Source organism: Chelonoidis abingdonii, chromosome 7 (assembly GCF_003597395.2).
Source record: "Chelonoidis abingdonii isolate Lonesome George chromosome 7, CheloAbing_2.0, whole genome shotgun sequence".
NCBI classification, from domain to species: Eukaryota; Metazoa; Chordata; order Testudines; family Testudinidae; genus Chelonoidis; species Chelonoidis abingdonii.
Window position 1 is genome coordinate 17462405 of NC_133775.1, and position 17270 is coordinate 17479674.

At 40.6% G+C, this 17270-nt stretch overlaps 1 protein-coding gene across 10 annotated transcripts in view; it reads left to right on the forward strand.

The window, feature by feature from the left end:
* Positions 1-17270, forward strand: part of PATJ (PATJ crumbs cell polarity complex component) — a 219850-nt gene that overhangs the window by 24524 nt on the left and 178056 nt on the right. For 8 of the 10 annotated variants that reach the window (XM_075067651.1, XM_032795516.2, XM_032795517.2 and 5 more), the window contains exons 9-15: positions 1201-1303; positions 2241-2332; positions 3317-3455; positions 3753-3887; positions 12333-12409; positions 13907-13963; positions 16433-16567. In XM_075067651.1, coding sequence (XP_074923752.1) covers positions 1201-1303; positions 2241-2332; positions 3317-3455; positions 3753-3887; positions 12333-12409; positions 13907-13963; positions 16433-16567 — 738 coding nt within the window. The remainder of the gene's footprint in view (positions 1-1200; positions 1304-2240; positions 2333-3316; positions 3456-3752; positions 3888-12332; positions 12410-13906; positions 13964-16432; positions 16568-17270) is intronic. The other 2 variants (XM_032795520.2, XM_032795515.2) reach the window with 1 other exon arrangement.

Here is a 17270-nt window from a genome sequence, read left to right on the forward strand (position 1 = left end):
GGGGGTTGGTGAGGGCCAGCTTCAGGGGATCTATCCACAGATTTCTCCTTGGATCAGACCATGTCTGAATACTTTGTTAGATTGTTGCTATTTATCTAAGAAAGCATTGAACAGATAATTCAGAACCCAAAAGATAGTGACAAATTATGTACTATTCCATTCTTTTCTGTTCTAGTTTCCCTTGTTATGAATGAGCTCATCTTTTTTTATTTATTTATTTAAGCTGTAAAGCTTTTTTAAAAATTCTCCAGATTTTCTCCCCGCTCCCATGATTTACCTTGTGCTCAGTGGAAGTGATTTTTAACGTGGCTTTGACTTCCTGTTGTCACTTCACCTTCTAAACAAGTTCTTTGATACTTCCGCTTCTCTGTGCAGTGCAGTCCAGTCCAGTTCAAATCAGGATAGTAATCATTTCAAACTTGCCCTTAAATGTAATTAAGTAGATATGCGTATGATTGATATAAAATAAAGTGGTGTCTTGCGCACCTAGCTTTATCTTGAGCACCATATTTTAAAATGTGCTATGCATTTGTTGGATATAATTACCAAAAAGTGCATATTGTTGTTTTTTTCTGGTGGCACCCACAGTATGTTGGGTGCTTTCCAAACATAGGAGTGTAACGATTCAAAGGAGCTCATGAGCACATTTTACACTAAAGAGAACAAGTGTGTGATTCTTTAGTAATTGTAAGGAATCAAAATACTTTCCATTAATAGGCTCTAAGAGAAAAATAATTTTTTGATAAAGCCAGAGGACTGAGAGCCAAGTATTTTTCTCTCTTCCACTGGCATGGTGTCATGATGTCATGTACCTGAAGCAATTCTTTATTCCTAATTGACCAATAGAGACTTTCCAAAGCACTTACCGTGTGGCATTAGATACTGTGGTAAGCATGGCCCCTTGTCTGTATATGAATATTTTATGTTTTTATAGATACTTGTTTCTGATATCGTATATATTATATTGCCATGATTTTCAAAGTGACTAGTCATTTTGGGTGCCCAAATTGACACCTTTATTTTCTAGCCTCTGGAAGTGAGACCCCCCCCTTTTTGAGGTGTCTGAAGCTGGTCTACCAAAATCACTGATCATGTCTTTAAACCTTAGCATGTAGTTTAAAATGTTAGTGATATAACAAACTTTTTTTTACTGTAATGTGGATATTCAGTTTTATAAACTGTATACTATTTTATTTCTAGTCTAAGACAACTCTTTTTGATACCTATGACGTGGAGCTTACAAAAAAAGATGGACAAAGCCTTGGTATAACAATTGTTGGATATACTGGAACATCTGATGTAGGTGAGTTATACACTGACTAACTGATTATGAAAGACTAGAGCAGAGGTTTATCAAATGCCCAGACTGGCCTTATGTTTTTGGTGAAGTCTTTGATACATGCCACATAGCTCAACATGCACTTTCATTTCTTTAATGAGTTCGATGTCTGAGATTTAAAGACCTATTAGACTATCCAGTCCATCTCTCTGCCAGTGCAGGACTGTAGGCATCTCAACAGTGTTTAATGTGTGTGCCATCTTCACAAGGTGATTATTTTTCAGCAGACAGCTCTTTCATACTTTACACTAGTGTCTAAGTTCTGGGAGCACACCAAAATATCTGTATGTAACTATGACTGCACAGAGTGCTTTTGTACAACTCTACACATGAGAAAGAAGAAGAAAAGCTTTTTGTGATTTCTACATATCCCCTTACAAAATATATTTTTACAACAGAAAAGTGCATTTGTGTGAGATTTTTCACAAGGGATGTGTCTGATTTAAATTATTGAATCGCTAAAACTAAATTTTAGAGGATGAGCGAGGCCTTGATCCAGCAAAGCACTTAAGCACATGCTTCACTTCTGAGCATAAATACTTCACTTGAAGTCAAATTTATCATATGTAAGTGATTTGGTGGATCAAAGCTCGTATAGGCATGGAAACTGACCTGTCATAAAAAGGGACTTTTCTGAGCAGGGTAAATCAACTAGGGCAGTATAAGGGTGCATACATTGCTGCTCTTCTCTTGAGTGCAGATTTGGAATCATGCATAACTACTAAATTATGTGAGTGTTGTGATTTCAGTGTTCATTCATGACTAGGAGGAGATGAACTTCATTCTACTTATGGACCTAGGCCTCCAGAGGTGCATGGTTCTTAAGCACACATTTATTTAGAGCTTAACAAAAGGCCCAAATTAGTATTTTCTTTAATTTATTCGTTTTGTTTTTTTAAAGCAGATTCTTCAGGGATCTTTGTGAAAAATATAATACCTGGCAGTGCTGCAGATCACAGTGGCCTTATACAAGTCCAGGACAAAATTGTTGCTGTAAGTGAAATATTTAATTGGATCAGTTTTGGTATTTTACATATATCTGGATTTTTAAAACACACTCTACTAAAGCTTGTTCTTCATTCACACTAAAGCACATCCAATTTGTAAAAGGGAGGAACATTGGCAAATTTATAAATGTCAACAAGAATTAGTATTTGAGCTAATAGCTCTGGTTTGCAGTGGTTAGATTATTAGTGTACTACCAAAAATGAGAGAGAATTGTAAATAGTAAAAACAGAATAGATGTTTAGATTGAAGCATCTTAGAGCAGGGATCTTGATTTAGGGACTGATTTAAAGTACTGAGCATCTTCAGTGCCTGTTAAAGTTAGTGGGATTTGAAGGTGCTTGATATCTTGCAGAATTGTGTCCTTTACGCCCATCTATAAGTATTTAACATTGGGTTGACATCATCAAAATATTAGTAATGCATATGTTAAAAAAAAAATCCTTTTCTTTACAGGTGAAAACCTGCTGGATAAATGTCAGGGCCACGTTAACATGTAATGGCTAACTTTGCATTCGTAATACAAGTAGGAATAACTCTAAAGATTTCTTAACATGAAGAGAGAGAAATGACTATGCTATGATCTGAACAGACTGTTAATCTCTCAAACTCATCCAGGAAGCTCCATGCACAATACTGTGCAAGCTGCTGTCTGCACACAGTATCTCTGCTGAAAAGCAAATGTATTTTACATTTCTGTAAATCTAGTAAATTGCTGTTTTGTATTTGACAATGCCTGCTATCAAGGAGAAGTTTTTTTATTTTGTATTAAGAAGAAACTTTGAAGATGGCATTTATCCGATTATTTTGAAGTAGCTGAATTAATGCAATTCTTCTTTTGCAACCATTACAGTCTGTGAGGGCCATCAGTATAACTGAGAGATGAGTTGCACTGTTGGTTTACATATCTCTGCGAACGTTAGAACTCAGCCGTAATCTGATGTCTATAATCTGATGGTGTTTCTGTACTAGGTTGATGGGATTAATGTTCAGGATTGCTCCAACCAAGAAGTGGTGGAGGCTCTGCGTCGCACTGGCCAGGTGGTGCACCTTACCTTGCTTCGACAGAAACCTTCTCGTGCTTTCTCTTCAGGAAGATCTTTAGAGAGAGGTAGTCCTTTTTCTCCCTTTGCCAATGGTTCATTTAATTTTTCTTCCAATTTATAATGGCCAAAATAAACGTTTAGGGCCTGTTTCTGTGAGGTGCTGAGCAACCATAACTCTTGGGCTTAAGGGTCCTCTGCACAGAATCGGAGCCTTTGACGTAGGATGTAAGAGTGTGTGGGGAGTGGAGTTAAGAGCAAAGTTCCTGTAAACTGAACACAGAAGCAGCTAGTGGACATTGGTTAGCATATCATGTGTCCTCTGTACTACTTGGCTGACTTGAAAGTTTTTTGGATCTCTACAGAGCAGCCAAATATGCCAGCCTTAGTCCTGTCTGGAGCTGTAGAGACGGAAACTAATTTGGATAGTGAGAATGAGGAGGATCAAGAGGACAAAGATAATTTTGAAAATGAAAAGAAGCAAAATCTACACAAAATAGGTAGGTAAAACATCTTGCAGTGTGTTCTTTCCTGTATATCTACTGACTTCTTGAAATTCATTTCTTTAACCTAATTTTCATAATTATGGGACAGTTTGGCTTCCTTTTCCTTGCACAATTTTTATTTTTTGCTCTTCAATGCTTTTTTATTTAACTGAAACCAAAATCTAAGACATGAGGCAGTAAACTGTGAAGTTTTTCAGTGGTGGGAATGAAAAGGCACAGATGCATTTCTGGTTATGCTAGAGGGAAAAACAAGAGCATTTAGTGATTCTACTTATGTAGAGGAAGAGAAGTCAATGATGCCAAGGGACAGGGAAGTTGATAGAGTTGCTAACATAATGGAGGAGAGAGGGAGGTTTAGTTGAAGAAAGATGAGTGCAGGTTTTGCCATACTGAGCTTGAGGTGGTGGCAGGACATCCATGAGGGAGAAGCCAGATTGACAGTTGCAGATAGAAGACTGAACAGGGGTAGTGCCTGTCTTTATCCGTTTCTTTTTCAGTAAGTACTTCTGTTCTGTACAAAGGCTCACCTGTAGTCTCAGCTCAGTGTGCTGGAATTTAAGGAGTGTAGGCATTATTGATGTTTCATACAGGATAATGCAGTTAATCTGGTGATGCTGGGTTTATGAGTACTGTTGCTCTTTGGACTTCTGCAGAGCAATGACATTGGAATGGTTCTAAAGCTGGGTAAAGCTATCTGTGGTATATAATGTCCTACACCTCTTATCAAGAGTCCATGTTTGGTAGGACTCAATTTCCTTACAAAACTAAAAAGGCTCAAGATAATCACATTTGTCAGCTGCAACATGCTTTTTCATAACCTTTGTATCTTTTTTGCTTGCCTAAAATTTAAAAGCATTCATTTAGTTGGAAACTTTGTTCAGACTGAAACACTGTGTATAAAATTTCAGCCTGGAACAGAGTTTAATGGCCAGTTGAAATTCCAAAAATGGGTGCTTATTTTGGAAATGCTGACAGGCTCTTGATTATAATGGTGCTAAAGTAAACACTGCTAACTTAAAGCCCTGCCTCAACTCTGGAAGTGCCTTTTAAAAGTTAATGTAAAAGATGTGTTTTATAAAACATGAACTATTTTCCTTTAGGCCCAATTGGACTAAATTTTTATTAAATTTTCCTGAAGAGGTATTAAATAGTGATGCTGGCCCGCTAAACCATGTTTAAACAACTCTGTCATGATACATGGTTCAGGAAACAGTATGCATGGGGTCTTAAACTTTCTGCTAGGAGACTAGAGAGGCAATTCATTCTTACAGGTGCAGCTATAAGTTAAGACTAGATGAGAGTGCTTGTTTGTTTTGTGCAGCAGTATATAAAACCTGAAGAGAGAAGCTAGTTGTTTAGTCAGAAAGATATGAATCCAGACCTGGATAGAGAACAGCATGTAACATTAGGGAGGAAAAAGCTATTGGAGAAATTAAAAAGCTATGCTGTTTGAGAAATCTTCAATCCAAAGCGAAGGACACATCGTTACATAGTGAGCCTGTGAGAAGGGGCGAAGAGAAGATCTGCAAGACAAAGAAAAAGGTCAGCGTTTGAAAGTTCCAGGGATGCAGATCTTAGCCTACACTTAAAAGTTAGGCTGGCATAGTTACATTGGTCAGAAGTCTGAAAAAAAAACGCACCCTTGTTCGACGTAACTATGTCAACCTACCTCCAGTGTAGGAGAAGCTATGTTGACAGAAGAATGCTTCTGTTGACATAGCTAAATTTAGTTGGGAAGGTGGTGTTCCTACACCAATGGAAAAACCCCTATCATTGGTGTAGTCTATGTGTATACTACAGGGTTATACCAACAGAGCTATGCTGGTAAAGTCTCTGTAGTTTAAACACCCCTCAAAAAAGGCATTGTTTTCCAGGAACCCAGTGCTAGTAAGATGAGGAAGAAAAACTACATGAAAGCAGAGAGTAAAGAGGCAAAGTTCTGAAGATACAGAAAGTTACTGCTAATGCAAACCATTGCTGAGAAACAGTTCAATTTCTGAGGCCTTGTGTAATATAGATAATATATAGCATGTACCACAAACCGTGAAAACCAACCCAGAGAAGGGACCAAAAAATGGGGGGAGGGGAGGAGGAAGGAATCTCATGGTACTGGGTGGAGGCACTGGAATTAGATATTCTTGAACCAAACCTATAGATCCAAAATCTTTTAAATTTTCAGGAAGTTGTCTTTAATGGGCTGACATGTGAATTAGGGATTGTTTTGGGTGTGGGGGAATGATCTTAATTTTCAGTTAACTGAACACATTAAGACCCCGATCCTGAGAGGTGTTGAGTGAGCATTCATAGTGGTCATAGAAGTGCATATCTGACTCCACTGGGAGTTTTAGATGTTAAACACTTTTCAGATTCAGGCCATAATTTTGTAACAGAAAAAGGGAGTTCATAGATTCATGTATTATAAAGCCAGAAGGGACCATGAGTCTGTAAGCTAACTCTGGTTAAATTAACTGTCCCTATCTGGATAATCAGGACAGAGGTGACAAGTCTGGTAGATTCTGGGTGTGGTCAGACCCTGGTTTGGGACCACCTGATCCTGAATCCTGGGACGGGGGTCAGGGAATTAATTTCTTACTGGATGTCCATGGGGAGGTTAAACCCTATCCTAATGCGTGGATGCAGTTGACTGTAGGGGAACATAAGACCTCTGTTAGCAGGGCTGGCCTCAATGCTGACCTACTCCATTATCTGAGGACAAGATTGGGAGTATTTCTCTGAGTTACTGAGTGGAGTTAAGACAGCCTTGGACTGCCTAGAGAGGCTAATTCAGGAGATCCAGTCCCTGGGTGTTAGGTATAGGTGAGGAGCTGCACCCTGGAGTTGGGGTGTTTTGGACAAGAGGATACTCCCCCAGATAGGGACAAAATGATGGCATTGCCCCAAGAGGACTGGGGCATCCTAACTAGAGGGACCAACTTGGCCAGAGATCAGAGGGAGGATGAGACCTTCAGCCAGGCCTATGACCAGCTGTCAGTGGACAACAGAGAGGTAATAGACCCACATCAAGCAGAGCAGTACCCACAATTTAAGCTCCAGCGTGAGCGACTATACTAGCAGGAGAGAGACCAACCAACTTATGCAATTTGATCGCAGTTCCTTGTTCCCCAGTCTCATCAGTGGAAGTTCGTGTGGCTGGTTCATGCTGCCTCCACTGCAGGCCACTTCAGCATGAGGAGAATGTGGCCAGGATTCTAGGCTGCTTCTACTGGCCTGGAATTCACCAAGAGGTCAAAGAGTTCTGTAGCTTATATCCTAAGTGGCAGCTCCTTGGGCCTAAAGAAGGGTGACCAAAGCCCTTCTAGTTCCGTCCCCATTTGAGAGATCAAGATGGATCTGCCCAGACCCTGAGAAAAGAGTGCATCTGGTTATAAATGTATACTGGTCAGACCTGATTATGCCACCTGATATCTGGAAGCAGTCCCATGGCACTGCCCCAGTGCAAAGACTATTGCAGCAGAACTGCTAATGGTCTTTACCCACATCAATGTGCCTAAAGAAATCCTAACCAACTGAGGCACTAATTTTGTGTCTCATCTGTTGAAGGACGCTTGTGAACTATTAAAAATAAAGACCCTACAAATGTGCATCGATCGCCTGCAGACCAATGGTTTGGTCAAATGGTTCAGACCTGAAAAGGATGTTTATTACTGCATTCCCTACACACTGGGATCAACTGATCCCCCTCCTTTTTATTTGAGAGATGGGAGGTACTCCAGTCATCTACTAGATTTTTCGTGTTTGAACTCTTTTATATGAGAGACTACCTGTGGTATCTTAGACTTTGTCCATGAGATGTGGGACGAGCTGGCTCCTAGAACAGAGAATGTTGTACAGTACATACTAAAGCTCTAGAAGAGGCTTGAAATTCTGGTGACCTTCACCAAAGAGAATCTCTTTAAGTGCTCAGCTTGGCCCATAGTGAACCTTTAACAAAGGGATGCTGTAGCAGGGTGCTGGTGCAGGGCACCTAATTAGCCCCTGATCAGTCAGCCCCAATCAAGGGAAATAGATTGGGGCTGGGGAGAAGTCTGGTGGCTGGCCTTTAGAACTGGCTGCACCTGTGGGCTTCAAGGGCTATAAAGGCTGGCTGGCAGCCAGAAGACAGGGAGATGGCCAGGAGAAGGTCAGTCTCCAGGCTGAGGGCAGATTCTGGGTAAGAGAGGAGATTCGGGCTTGTAAGCTCTGTAAGTAGTATCACTGGTGGTGGGAGAACTTGTATAAATAAAGCCACAGGTGCTGCAGAAAGAGAAGCCTCTCTGTGCTTTATTGGGGCAGCAGAGGGCCCCAGGAAGAGAGGCAGGCGGAGGACCTTGTTACAGATGCATATATGTGTATTTAAACCTGGGTACTTCTGCTCTCTAGCACAATGTCCAAGCTGTTTACTAAGTGTTAAGGTCCATATTAAGTATTACATCAAGTGGAACCTATTAATTATGAAATCAGACAAGAGGAGACAATGCAGATCTACCAAAGTAACCTCCTGAAGGCCTGGAAGGACCGGGAGGGCTTGTTTATCACTTATCCATCTGAGCCAGAATTGGGACCCCAAATGTCCACATTCCTGGACCCTGACTCAATACAGATTAGGGGAAAACTTCCATCCAGAGTAAAGGGTCCAAGTGAGAAACCTTACGAATGCCTTCCTGATGGGGTTTCCACCCCAGCCAGAATGAACTTACTTTGTTCAACATCAGGGACAGATAGAGTTGGGACAATGCACCTGGGAGAACTCCCTACTGCTTCCCAAAAAAAAAAGTAGGATGCAGTGAAACAGGAGCTCTGCACCAGGTTGGAGCTAGAGGTCACTGAAGAATCCCACAGTGACTGATGACACCCAGTTGTGCTGGTCCCTAAACTGGATGGCATGATCCAGTTTCTGTACAGATTTTTAGAAAAAGTTAATGTGATCTCCAAATTCAACACACATCCTACGTCCCAGGTGGATGAACCACTAATCCAGATGGGTGAGACTCAATATAGTACAACATTAGATTTTACCATGGAATACTAGAAGATCCGGCTTATACCAGAATCATGTGAGAAAACTGCCTTTGCTGCTCTGGTTTATATCCATTAAGGACTATGCCCTTTGGCCTCTATGGTGCCCTAGTGACATTTCAATGGCTCCAATGACCCAGTTCTCTTATCTCCTGGTTCATATGCTGCAGTTTATTTACAGGATGTGGTCATCTATGGCTGAGACTGGGAGGCCCACCTGCAACTGGTTGCCACTGTCCTCCAAACCCTGTGAGAAGCCAGCCTAACCACAAACCCAGCAATGTGTAAAATTGGAAGGATGACATCATCTAACTGGTATATCCTGTGGGGAAAGGTCAGGTCCAATCCCTGTAGACAAAGTTCAGGCCTTAAAAGCCTACCCAAACTTAACCACAAAAAACAGGTCTGGAGATGCTTAGGGCTCACAGGTTATTACTGCTGGTTTGTGCTAGGGTTTTTTATGATAACGGCATCCCTCGTGGACCTGTTTAAGGACAGCTGTCCCTGGGAAGTTTTGATAGCCTGATGTCTGCAAAAAAGCATTCAAAAAATGGAAAGGCCACTTGTGTAAAGAGCCTGTCCAGTTCACCCCAAACAGAAAACACCCTGCTGTGTTTTCAAAAGAACTTATTTTGCAGACCAATGTGTTGGAAGTAGGCCTGGGGGCAATCATATATCCAAGAAGTAAATGGAGAGAAACATTCCATGCGATTTTTTTTTTTTTATTATTATTTTTATTTTTTTAGCCACAAGCTATTCCCTCGGGATAGAAAAAGAAACCCTGGTGGTGAAATGGGCTGTGGATTCTCTCTGATATTACATCCTGGGAAACCCATTGAAGCTGGACACCGATCATGCCCCTTTGAGGTGGTTAATTGCTCTGAAAGACACGAATCCCTGCCTTATGCACTGTCTCTCTAGTCATATGCCTTTCAATTACAGCATAGAGCTGGAAAGGCTCACCAGAAGGTGTGTTTTGGTTTTTTTCCTGAGGGACAGAGGGCATAGACAGCTGGCCTGGTTCCTCGGATGCCATCTTGAAGGGGAGGGTGTGTGATGGGGTATACAAACCACACATTGGGCAACATTATAGGGTTAATGAGCTGATGTGGGCTCAGGTGGCTCCATCCCACCACACCTGTGAGAGATGTCTGACATGGAGGGAGGAGCTCAAAATGGGGAAGCCCAGCTCAGTTGAGGGTAGACAGGAGGTTCTTGGATGGCCACAGCCTGGTAGTCCCACCCTGAAGGATGGAAGGGCCTGCTTCACCTTCTGAGAGCACTATTCCTCTGTATTTGCCTGCCAACTTAGTTGGGGGCCACAACTTGACAAGGGCTCCTGAAGAAAGAGAGCTTTACCACAGTTGTGGAATAGTTCATTGGTGTTAATTCTCTTTGTTAATTGACAACCCTGGAAATGGCAAACTAGTTGGGTCTCTGCCAGAGGGCTGAGCCTCTTATGACTGGAATTGGAGTAGAAAAATACCTGGATGGAGCAGAGCAGAGGCGCAGGTGAACGCTGGGTCCCAGCCCAGAGGGTGAACTGGAGTAGGAACTCACATGCTCCTTGGTATTCCTCTGAGTTGGAAGGATTGTCTGGATGTCCATGCAAATAGGCAAGGGTAGGCATTTGTTTGCAAGATGCATGAGAGTAAGTGAATATTTTTGTGTTTGTGGAATTATGGTTCATGCATGAAGCAGCTGGGAGGTAAACACGGTGATCAGTCTGTACCTGATAATGAAGCAAAGTGGGGCTGAAGAAGAGCATCTATTGACAGAAACCTACATTTAATAGTTAGAGAACAATACTTACCCCATATTTTGATGAATCTGTAGTGTAACTATAGAAGCCTATCTCTAAAGAATCTATTGCAGGCTTAATTCTTGATATAGTTCAATAAAGAAACAATGATCTGACTAAATCTGACCTGAAATCCTTCTGTGCTTGCATCTCTTGAGTCTGAGGTCAGATATATATGTACAATGAAGACTTCAAACTGGAATCTGAGCTGCTTGGTTCTATACAGAGAAATTCTGGTTAGCCAAGTTTACCTCAACTGTCTATCTGATGTGACAGAAAGTAGTTGGTAGGGATCTAAAGCTACATGTGGCTCAACACTGGGAGGGAAAAATAATTAGCATAGAGACCTGATCTCTAGAGGGTGTTGCATTGTAATGCAAATAACTCCAAGCCTTTGTTTTTAACTGTTGCTGTTTGATTCTTCCATTGTTACTGAAATAATGGAATAGCTTACAATTCCAAGTAGTAAAGCGATGTAATGAGGATTGTGTTTCAAGTCTGATTTGTTAGTTCTCTCCTCTAATATTGAAAAGTGAAGGAGATTTTCAAAGGCACCCAATTCCTCTTGACTTTTGATGGGAGTTAGGCTTCCAACTCCTAAGGTATTTTGTCTAATGGTTTAACAAAACATTCAACATTCAACATTCAAAATGACACGCACGCACTTGAAGTCTGAAAAGAGCTGCTGTTGTGATTTGCGTTCCAATTCCGGTCAGATGACATGTCAGTGATACCAGTGTTCTGTTATTTGTCCAGACTTGTGACAATATTATGGCCATTTAAAAATAGTTTTCCGTAAATTCATTCTCCAGTTGCTGCTGCTAATTGAAATTTTGCTTTAGAGTTAGACTCTTACCAGAGTCTAACTCTTACTCTTACTCAACATTACTTAGGCTAGGAACTTTATATGAGTGCTGAGCTTCTGGATGAGGTCAAATGCAGGGCAGCCAGTCATTTTATGCTGTCTAGCCCTGTCAAATTGTCTTACATGACTATAATACTGCCTTGGTTGCGTAAGTAAGAAAGCTGAAAAGACGTAAATGTCAAGATAGCCAAGTTCTCATGGAAGACTGGTTTAGAACTGGAGCTCATATTAAAGCTCATGTTACTCACTGGCCTAATTAAACCAGACAAGCCTTTATACCTGCCAAATGTATAAATAAAGTCTGCTGCTGCATTGTGCTGATGCAGTCCCTTGATAACGGCAATGTCTTGTCAGGTGTTTACTTCTCAAAAGGGGTTGGTGTGGGAAGGGCGGTAGCACTGCTCTGTAGTGGTGAATGTTTAAATAGCAACAAATTATAAAGCCGTGTGAAATTTGCTTTGCAATCTAAAAGAGTGATTTATTTATGGTATTAAATGGTACAGAACTTACATCTCATCAATGCAGCCATCACCTTTTATGCTTCTCAACTGAATAAATTTCACTGTAGCAGTAGCTGACATTTGCATTGTTTTCTTGCAAAAGTCTGTTCTGATTTGCACTGCTTGATAGACCCAAATTAATGTATTTTTTTATTCTTCTGATCATTCCTCATAATCTTTTATTTAAGCTACATCTTTACTGAAGTAAATGTACTTGGCAGGGTTTAGTAAATTTAACATTCACTTTTATATTTTAGGAAGAGACTCAGACTCTCCAGAAAAGGAGTTGAAATCCAAGTGGGGAAAACTACTGGGACCTGATTATGAAGTCATGGTATGTTATGTTTCTTTAAATTGCAACGCTGTGAGCTTAATTTTACAAGCTGCTCAGGGGTTGGAACAGATCAGTAGAGTAGCATTTTTTGTTTTTCCTGAACATTCAAGGTTGAAATATAGGGATGTTATAATTAACACATTTTTGTTCTGTTTATGTCTGTACTATTGCATAACTGTGAGTAATGTTTTGGTTGTTTTTTTAAATCAATCTCATTTTTAAATTTGTAACATATCAGCCACTTAAAATATTTGGCATTTTTATGATGGTTTTTATGATCTGTTTGTTTTATTGTACGCTTAGAAAAGGCTCAGGATATGAGTCGTATGTTTCATAATTAATCTTACATTTTTATTAGAAGAATGATTATCAAATGTATTTAGGAGAAAAGGAAGTAGTTCAAGTTAGGTAAGGGTAACTTTGTGGTGCTAACTGCCCTTTAGATTTTTCTTCACCTCTTATTAGAGAATTGTCAAGGAAGAGATTGATTACATTTCTAAATACGAATCATCACAGGGGGAATGACCAGGGTTTTTTTGTATTCATTACTGCTTTTTAAGACTGAGTGCGTTTTTAAGTAAAACATTCAAGCCAACATCCTTTTCTGATGACCTTAAAAAAACTATTTATCTTTGCAATACATGTCCACTTGATTCAGAGACTCTCTTATTTTTACTGTTTGGCAGAACTATCACTCCAAATGTCTTGTTGGAAGATTTAAAGTAGCATTAAGAGGTGTCTGGAGGAGCTCCCTTCTCTGCAACCCATTAGTGCTCCGTTAAGAACTTTGAAGTCCATATAAGACTGTGTTTTGATTCAATAAATCTAGTTACCCACGCCAACTGCTAGATATCCCCATCCTTGCACTGCCAGAGCCTGACATTACTTTCTTTAGCACCATCCCATTTTCCAATATATGTATGGGAAGTAAAGCTGGTTCATGAAGCTCAGTAGGCAAAATGTTCCTTTCATTGTAGCAAATGTGGTTGTGATGGTGAAAATGTCAAAATTTGGCCCATCTGAATAATAAAAGGTCATGGCTGATCAGTACCTTTTTCAAAGTATTTGTTTTCTTCCTTTGCATATACCTCTCTTCCATTTAGCAAAATCTCGCTTTACCATGACGCACAGTTTGGTGTAAGCCTGATAAGGCAAACCCTTACATAGTCCTTACAGTCACACACAGCTCCATTTAAATCAATAGGACTACTAAGAGTTTGAAGGATTGAGCCCTTTCTGATCACTTTATCAGCCATCAACTCTTTCTGAGGTGAGGGGCTGATTACTGAGTGTGGCATTTAGATCCAGTCCAGCTATGTGATTTTGATAGCTTGTGGTGATAACCCTATGGCACCAAACTGGACCAAGACATGCATTAAAAATTAAAAAGCATAATTTTACTGTCGGCTATTCTTATAATCAGTCCTCTATTATAATTCGGCACTCTATTAAAGTTTATACTAGTAGTATTTAATTGTCATGGTGTACAATTTTTAGGTGGTTCATGTGGACATGCCAATTACAGATGATGCTGAGCTCCAGAAATACTCAAAGGTTTGGAATCTTATTTCATTTTCTCTTTTTTTGAGATGGGCATGAACCAAAACCCTAGAGACGAATACTTCTGAAATATGGGGAAGTTCCAGTGTTGGCTCTAGCCAGGGCTGGCTCCAGGCACCAACTAAAGAAGCAGGTGCTTGGGGCAGCCAATACCAAGGGACAGCCCTCCGGCCGCTATTGGGACAGCATGTCCGGGTCTTTAGCCGCAATTTGGTGGCGGATCCCTCTTGGAGCAAAGGACCTGCCTCGAATTGCCACCAAAGAGTGGAGCAGTGCGATCGCACTGCCGCTTTTTTTTGCCGCTTGGGATGGCAGAAAAGCTGGAGCGGCCCTGGCTCTAGCTAATCTCTCGGAGAAATACTGCCTGCCAATGCTGCTTATGTATACTGGGTCTGAATTCCTTCACATGCCTTTTCTGAAAGAAGGAAAACCCAAACCCAAAAAACCCCACATAGGAAAACAGGCCATGCAGAGTGTCCTAAATCTCAGACTCTGTCGGGCAAGTGGGGAGCATAACTTTCAAGAATCTAGGGCCCCTCACTTCTAAATCTGGGGGCTGCTGGCTTCAGTGCTTTAGCTGATGCCAGCTATTGAGATAGGAGTTGGAGAGAAGCAAGAGTGGCATCTTAAATAATACCTGGAAACCACTGCAGACTATGAGGCAGTGTGTCACACTGACTACAATAAACTTTTTGCTAGGTAAGGTCCTAATGCTGTAAGGGATTTGCAAGTATGGACTCTTACTACTGTAAGGAGTCACATTGACTGCAGTATCAGAGCCTAAATGGGCATCTGTCCAGAAGCAACTGGGTGCCAGCAAGACCACAAGTTGTGAACTTGAGTGATAGAAGGCAGGCAAAGTTCCTAAATCAAGGGAACAGATATTATCTCTATCTTCTTTGTTTCTTCACAGCCTGCTAGCTTGTCTGGATTGAGCCTCAGCTAGTCTGCTCAGAAAGTTTTCCTAATGGTTGCAGATATTTGCTATGTGGAGTTTTACTAGAGAGGAATACAGTACTAAGGTTGTCCCTAGGGAAATGGCCAGCACAAAATCAATGAAATTCCTTGTGGAAATATGGATACAAGTGATAGCAACTATTTGAAAAAGATGCTTCAGGGAGATATTCCCTGCCCCAAAGACTGATACAAATATCATCAAGAAATGAGATGACTGATTGTATGGTTAGGTTTTATTGGCTTCCTGTAAAATAGTGATTATGATCCTGTGACAGATGTGGCAATTTCCTGCAATACTCTTGAACGACTTTATTAAGTTTGTGGACTGGGATTGTATGTCATCTCTTTAGGGGGAGATATGTGACTGACATAAAACCTGGAAGTTCAAAAGTCTGACACATTTTCAGTAGTCAAGTATGGACTTTTGGGACAATAAGTGTTACATGGATTTCCTGGGGAATACCTCAGGAGAGGTTAATGCAAATTCTCCAACTCTGGTAATGCAAAAACCTAGAGTTATGAAGCTATGCTCTGAGGCAAGGGTCTTGTCTGCTGATTACCTGTTACAGAGTGCCAAGACCAAAGGGCCAAGCTGTATAAAGAAATAGCAGATCCTACACAGCCTGGGTTTTGGTTCTGGATTCAAGACTGATATGAACTTGTACTGGGGGAAACCCAGTGGTTGGTTATGAAGGACTAAAATATATCAGAGCTCTAGGCTGAAGTTAGGTGATCTCTCATAATTTTTTTAGCATATATTTAAGAACTTTTATTGTTTTTAATGTTTTTCTCTGTAATGCCATTACCTTTATGAATGAATGTGGTCGCTTAGAAGTTGTATGGTGACTTAGAACTTTGGGCAGTAAACTGTCCGTAGCCCTCAGAGAGAAAGCAAAGCACAGATGCTAGCCTTTTTAGGCAATCTAGCTTGCTGGGCATATCACAGTGGAAGGCAAGGAGTTGCATAGCCTTAAAATCCCTGATCAAGAGGGAATGGGACATGGGTCTCTGTCTAGGAGAGGTGATGACTGGGAGCTGTAAGCCTAAAGAGAGTGCCCTTGATTAACCATAGAGAGGGAATACAGGTGCCTTTACCCTGAGGCTGTCACAAGTAAGATCTTCCTCTTTTGGACATGTCTTTAGTGGAGAGTAACTCAAGTTTTAGACAGAGGGTAGATGTCAGGTGCTTTTTTTAGGGTGGTCTTATACATCCACCTCTCTTCTGTTTTGTTTTTTTCCAGTTTATCGCTGTAGTGATATTTTTGAGAAGATAGGGATGTACGTTTTTCCGAAAGACGGACTGTGCAAGGAAAAAACTGCAATCAAATTGAATAGAAAAATTAGCAAAATTTGTGTGATGCAACACTAGTTATGTCAGAGTCAGGATTTAAATATGCTAATGTGCAGCTAGTTTAATTTGAATTGGTCAGTTATTGAAAGTTGAATGCATTTGCTACATATAGGAATATATATTTGTAAACATAGGCACTGCTTATTTTTTTGCAGCTATTGCCTCTCCACACTTTGAGATTAGGAGTTGAACTCGATACATTTGATGGACATCACTATATATCTTCAATTGCTCCAGATGGTCCAATTGCTATGCTTGGCCTACTGCAACTGGAGGATGAACTTCTAGAGGTAAAGTCCACAGAACTAGAAATGAAGTGTTTGTTCTTTCTGCTCAGACTCTTTTTAAAAATATGCTTTTATGGCATTTTAGGCTGGCTAATGCATGTGCACAGTAGTATCTTTTAAACAATTAATAAGTAGGAGGAGCATGGGGTTAGGAGTCAGAAAAGCTGGGTTCTGTACTATTCTGACTCTGCCACAGGCTTCATGTAAGATTAGAGACAAGTCAGTAAATTGTTTTGTGCCTTAGTCTTGCCATTGGTAAATGGGAAAATAATGCTACCCTACCTTTCCAAGGGTCTTGTCAAGTTTATGTAATTATTTGTGAAGTGCTCAGATACTAGGGAGATGAGTGCAGTGATGATGTTTGTATTAGGCATACTTTTTATCTATTGTACCTGAATTAAAAGTCTTTGGCCTTGTCCATGCTAAAGGGAAAAGTTGATCTAAGCTACACAATTTGAGTTACGTGAATAGCATAACTCAAATCGACATAGCTTAGATCTACTTACCATGGGATCCATACTATGCAACATCGATGGGAGACGCTCTCCCGTCGACTTCCCTTACTCTTCTCTAGCAGGAGGAGTACAGAAGTCGATGGGAGAGCGATTGGTGGTTGATTTTTAGCGGGTCTTGACTAGATCCACTAAATCGACCGCCGATCCATCGATCACCGCAGGGTTGATCCTCCGATAAAAGCCCTTTGAAT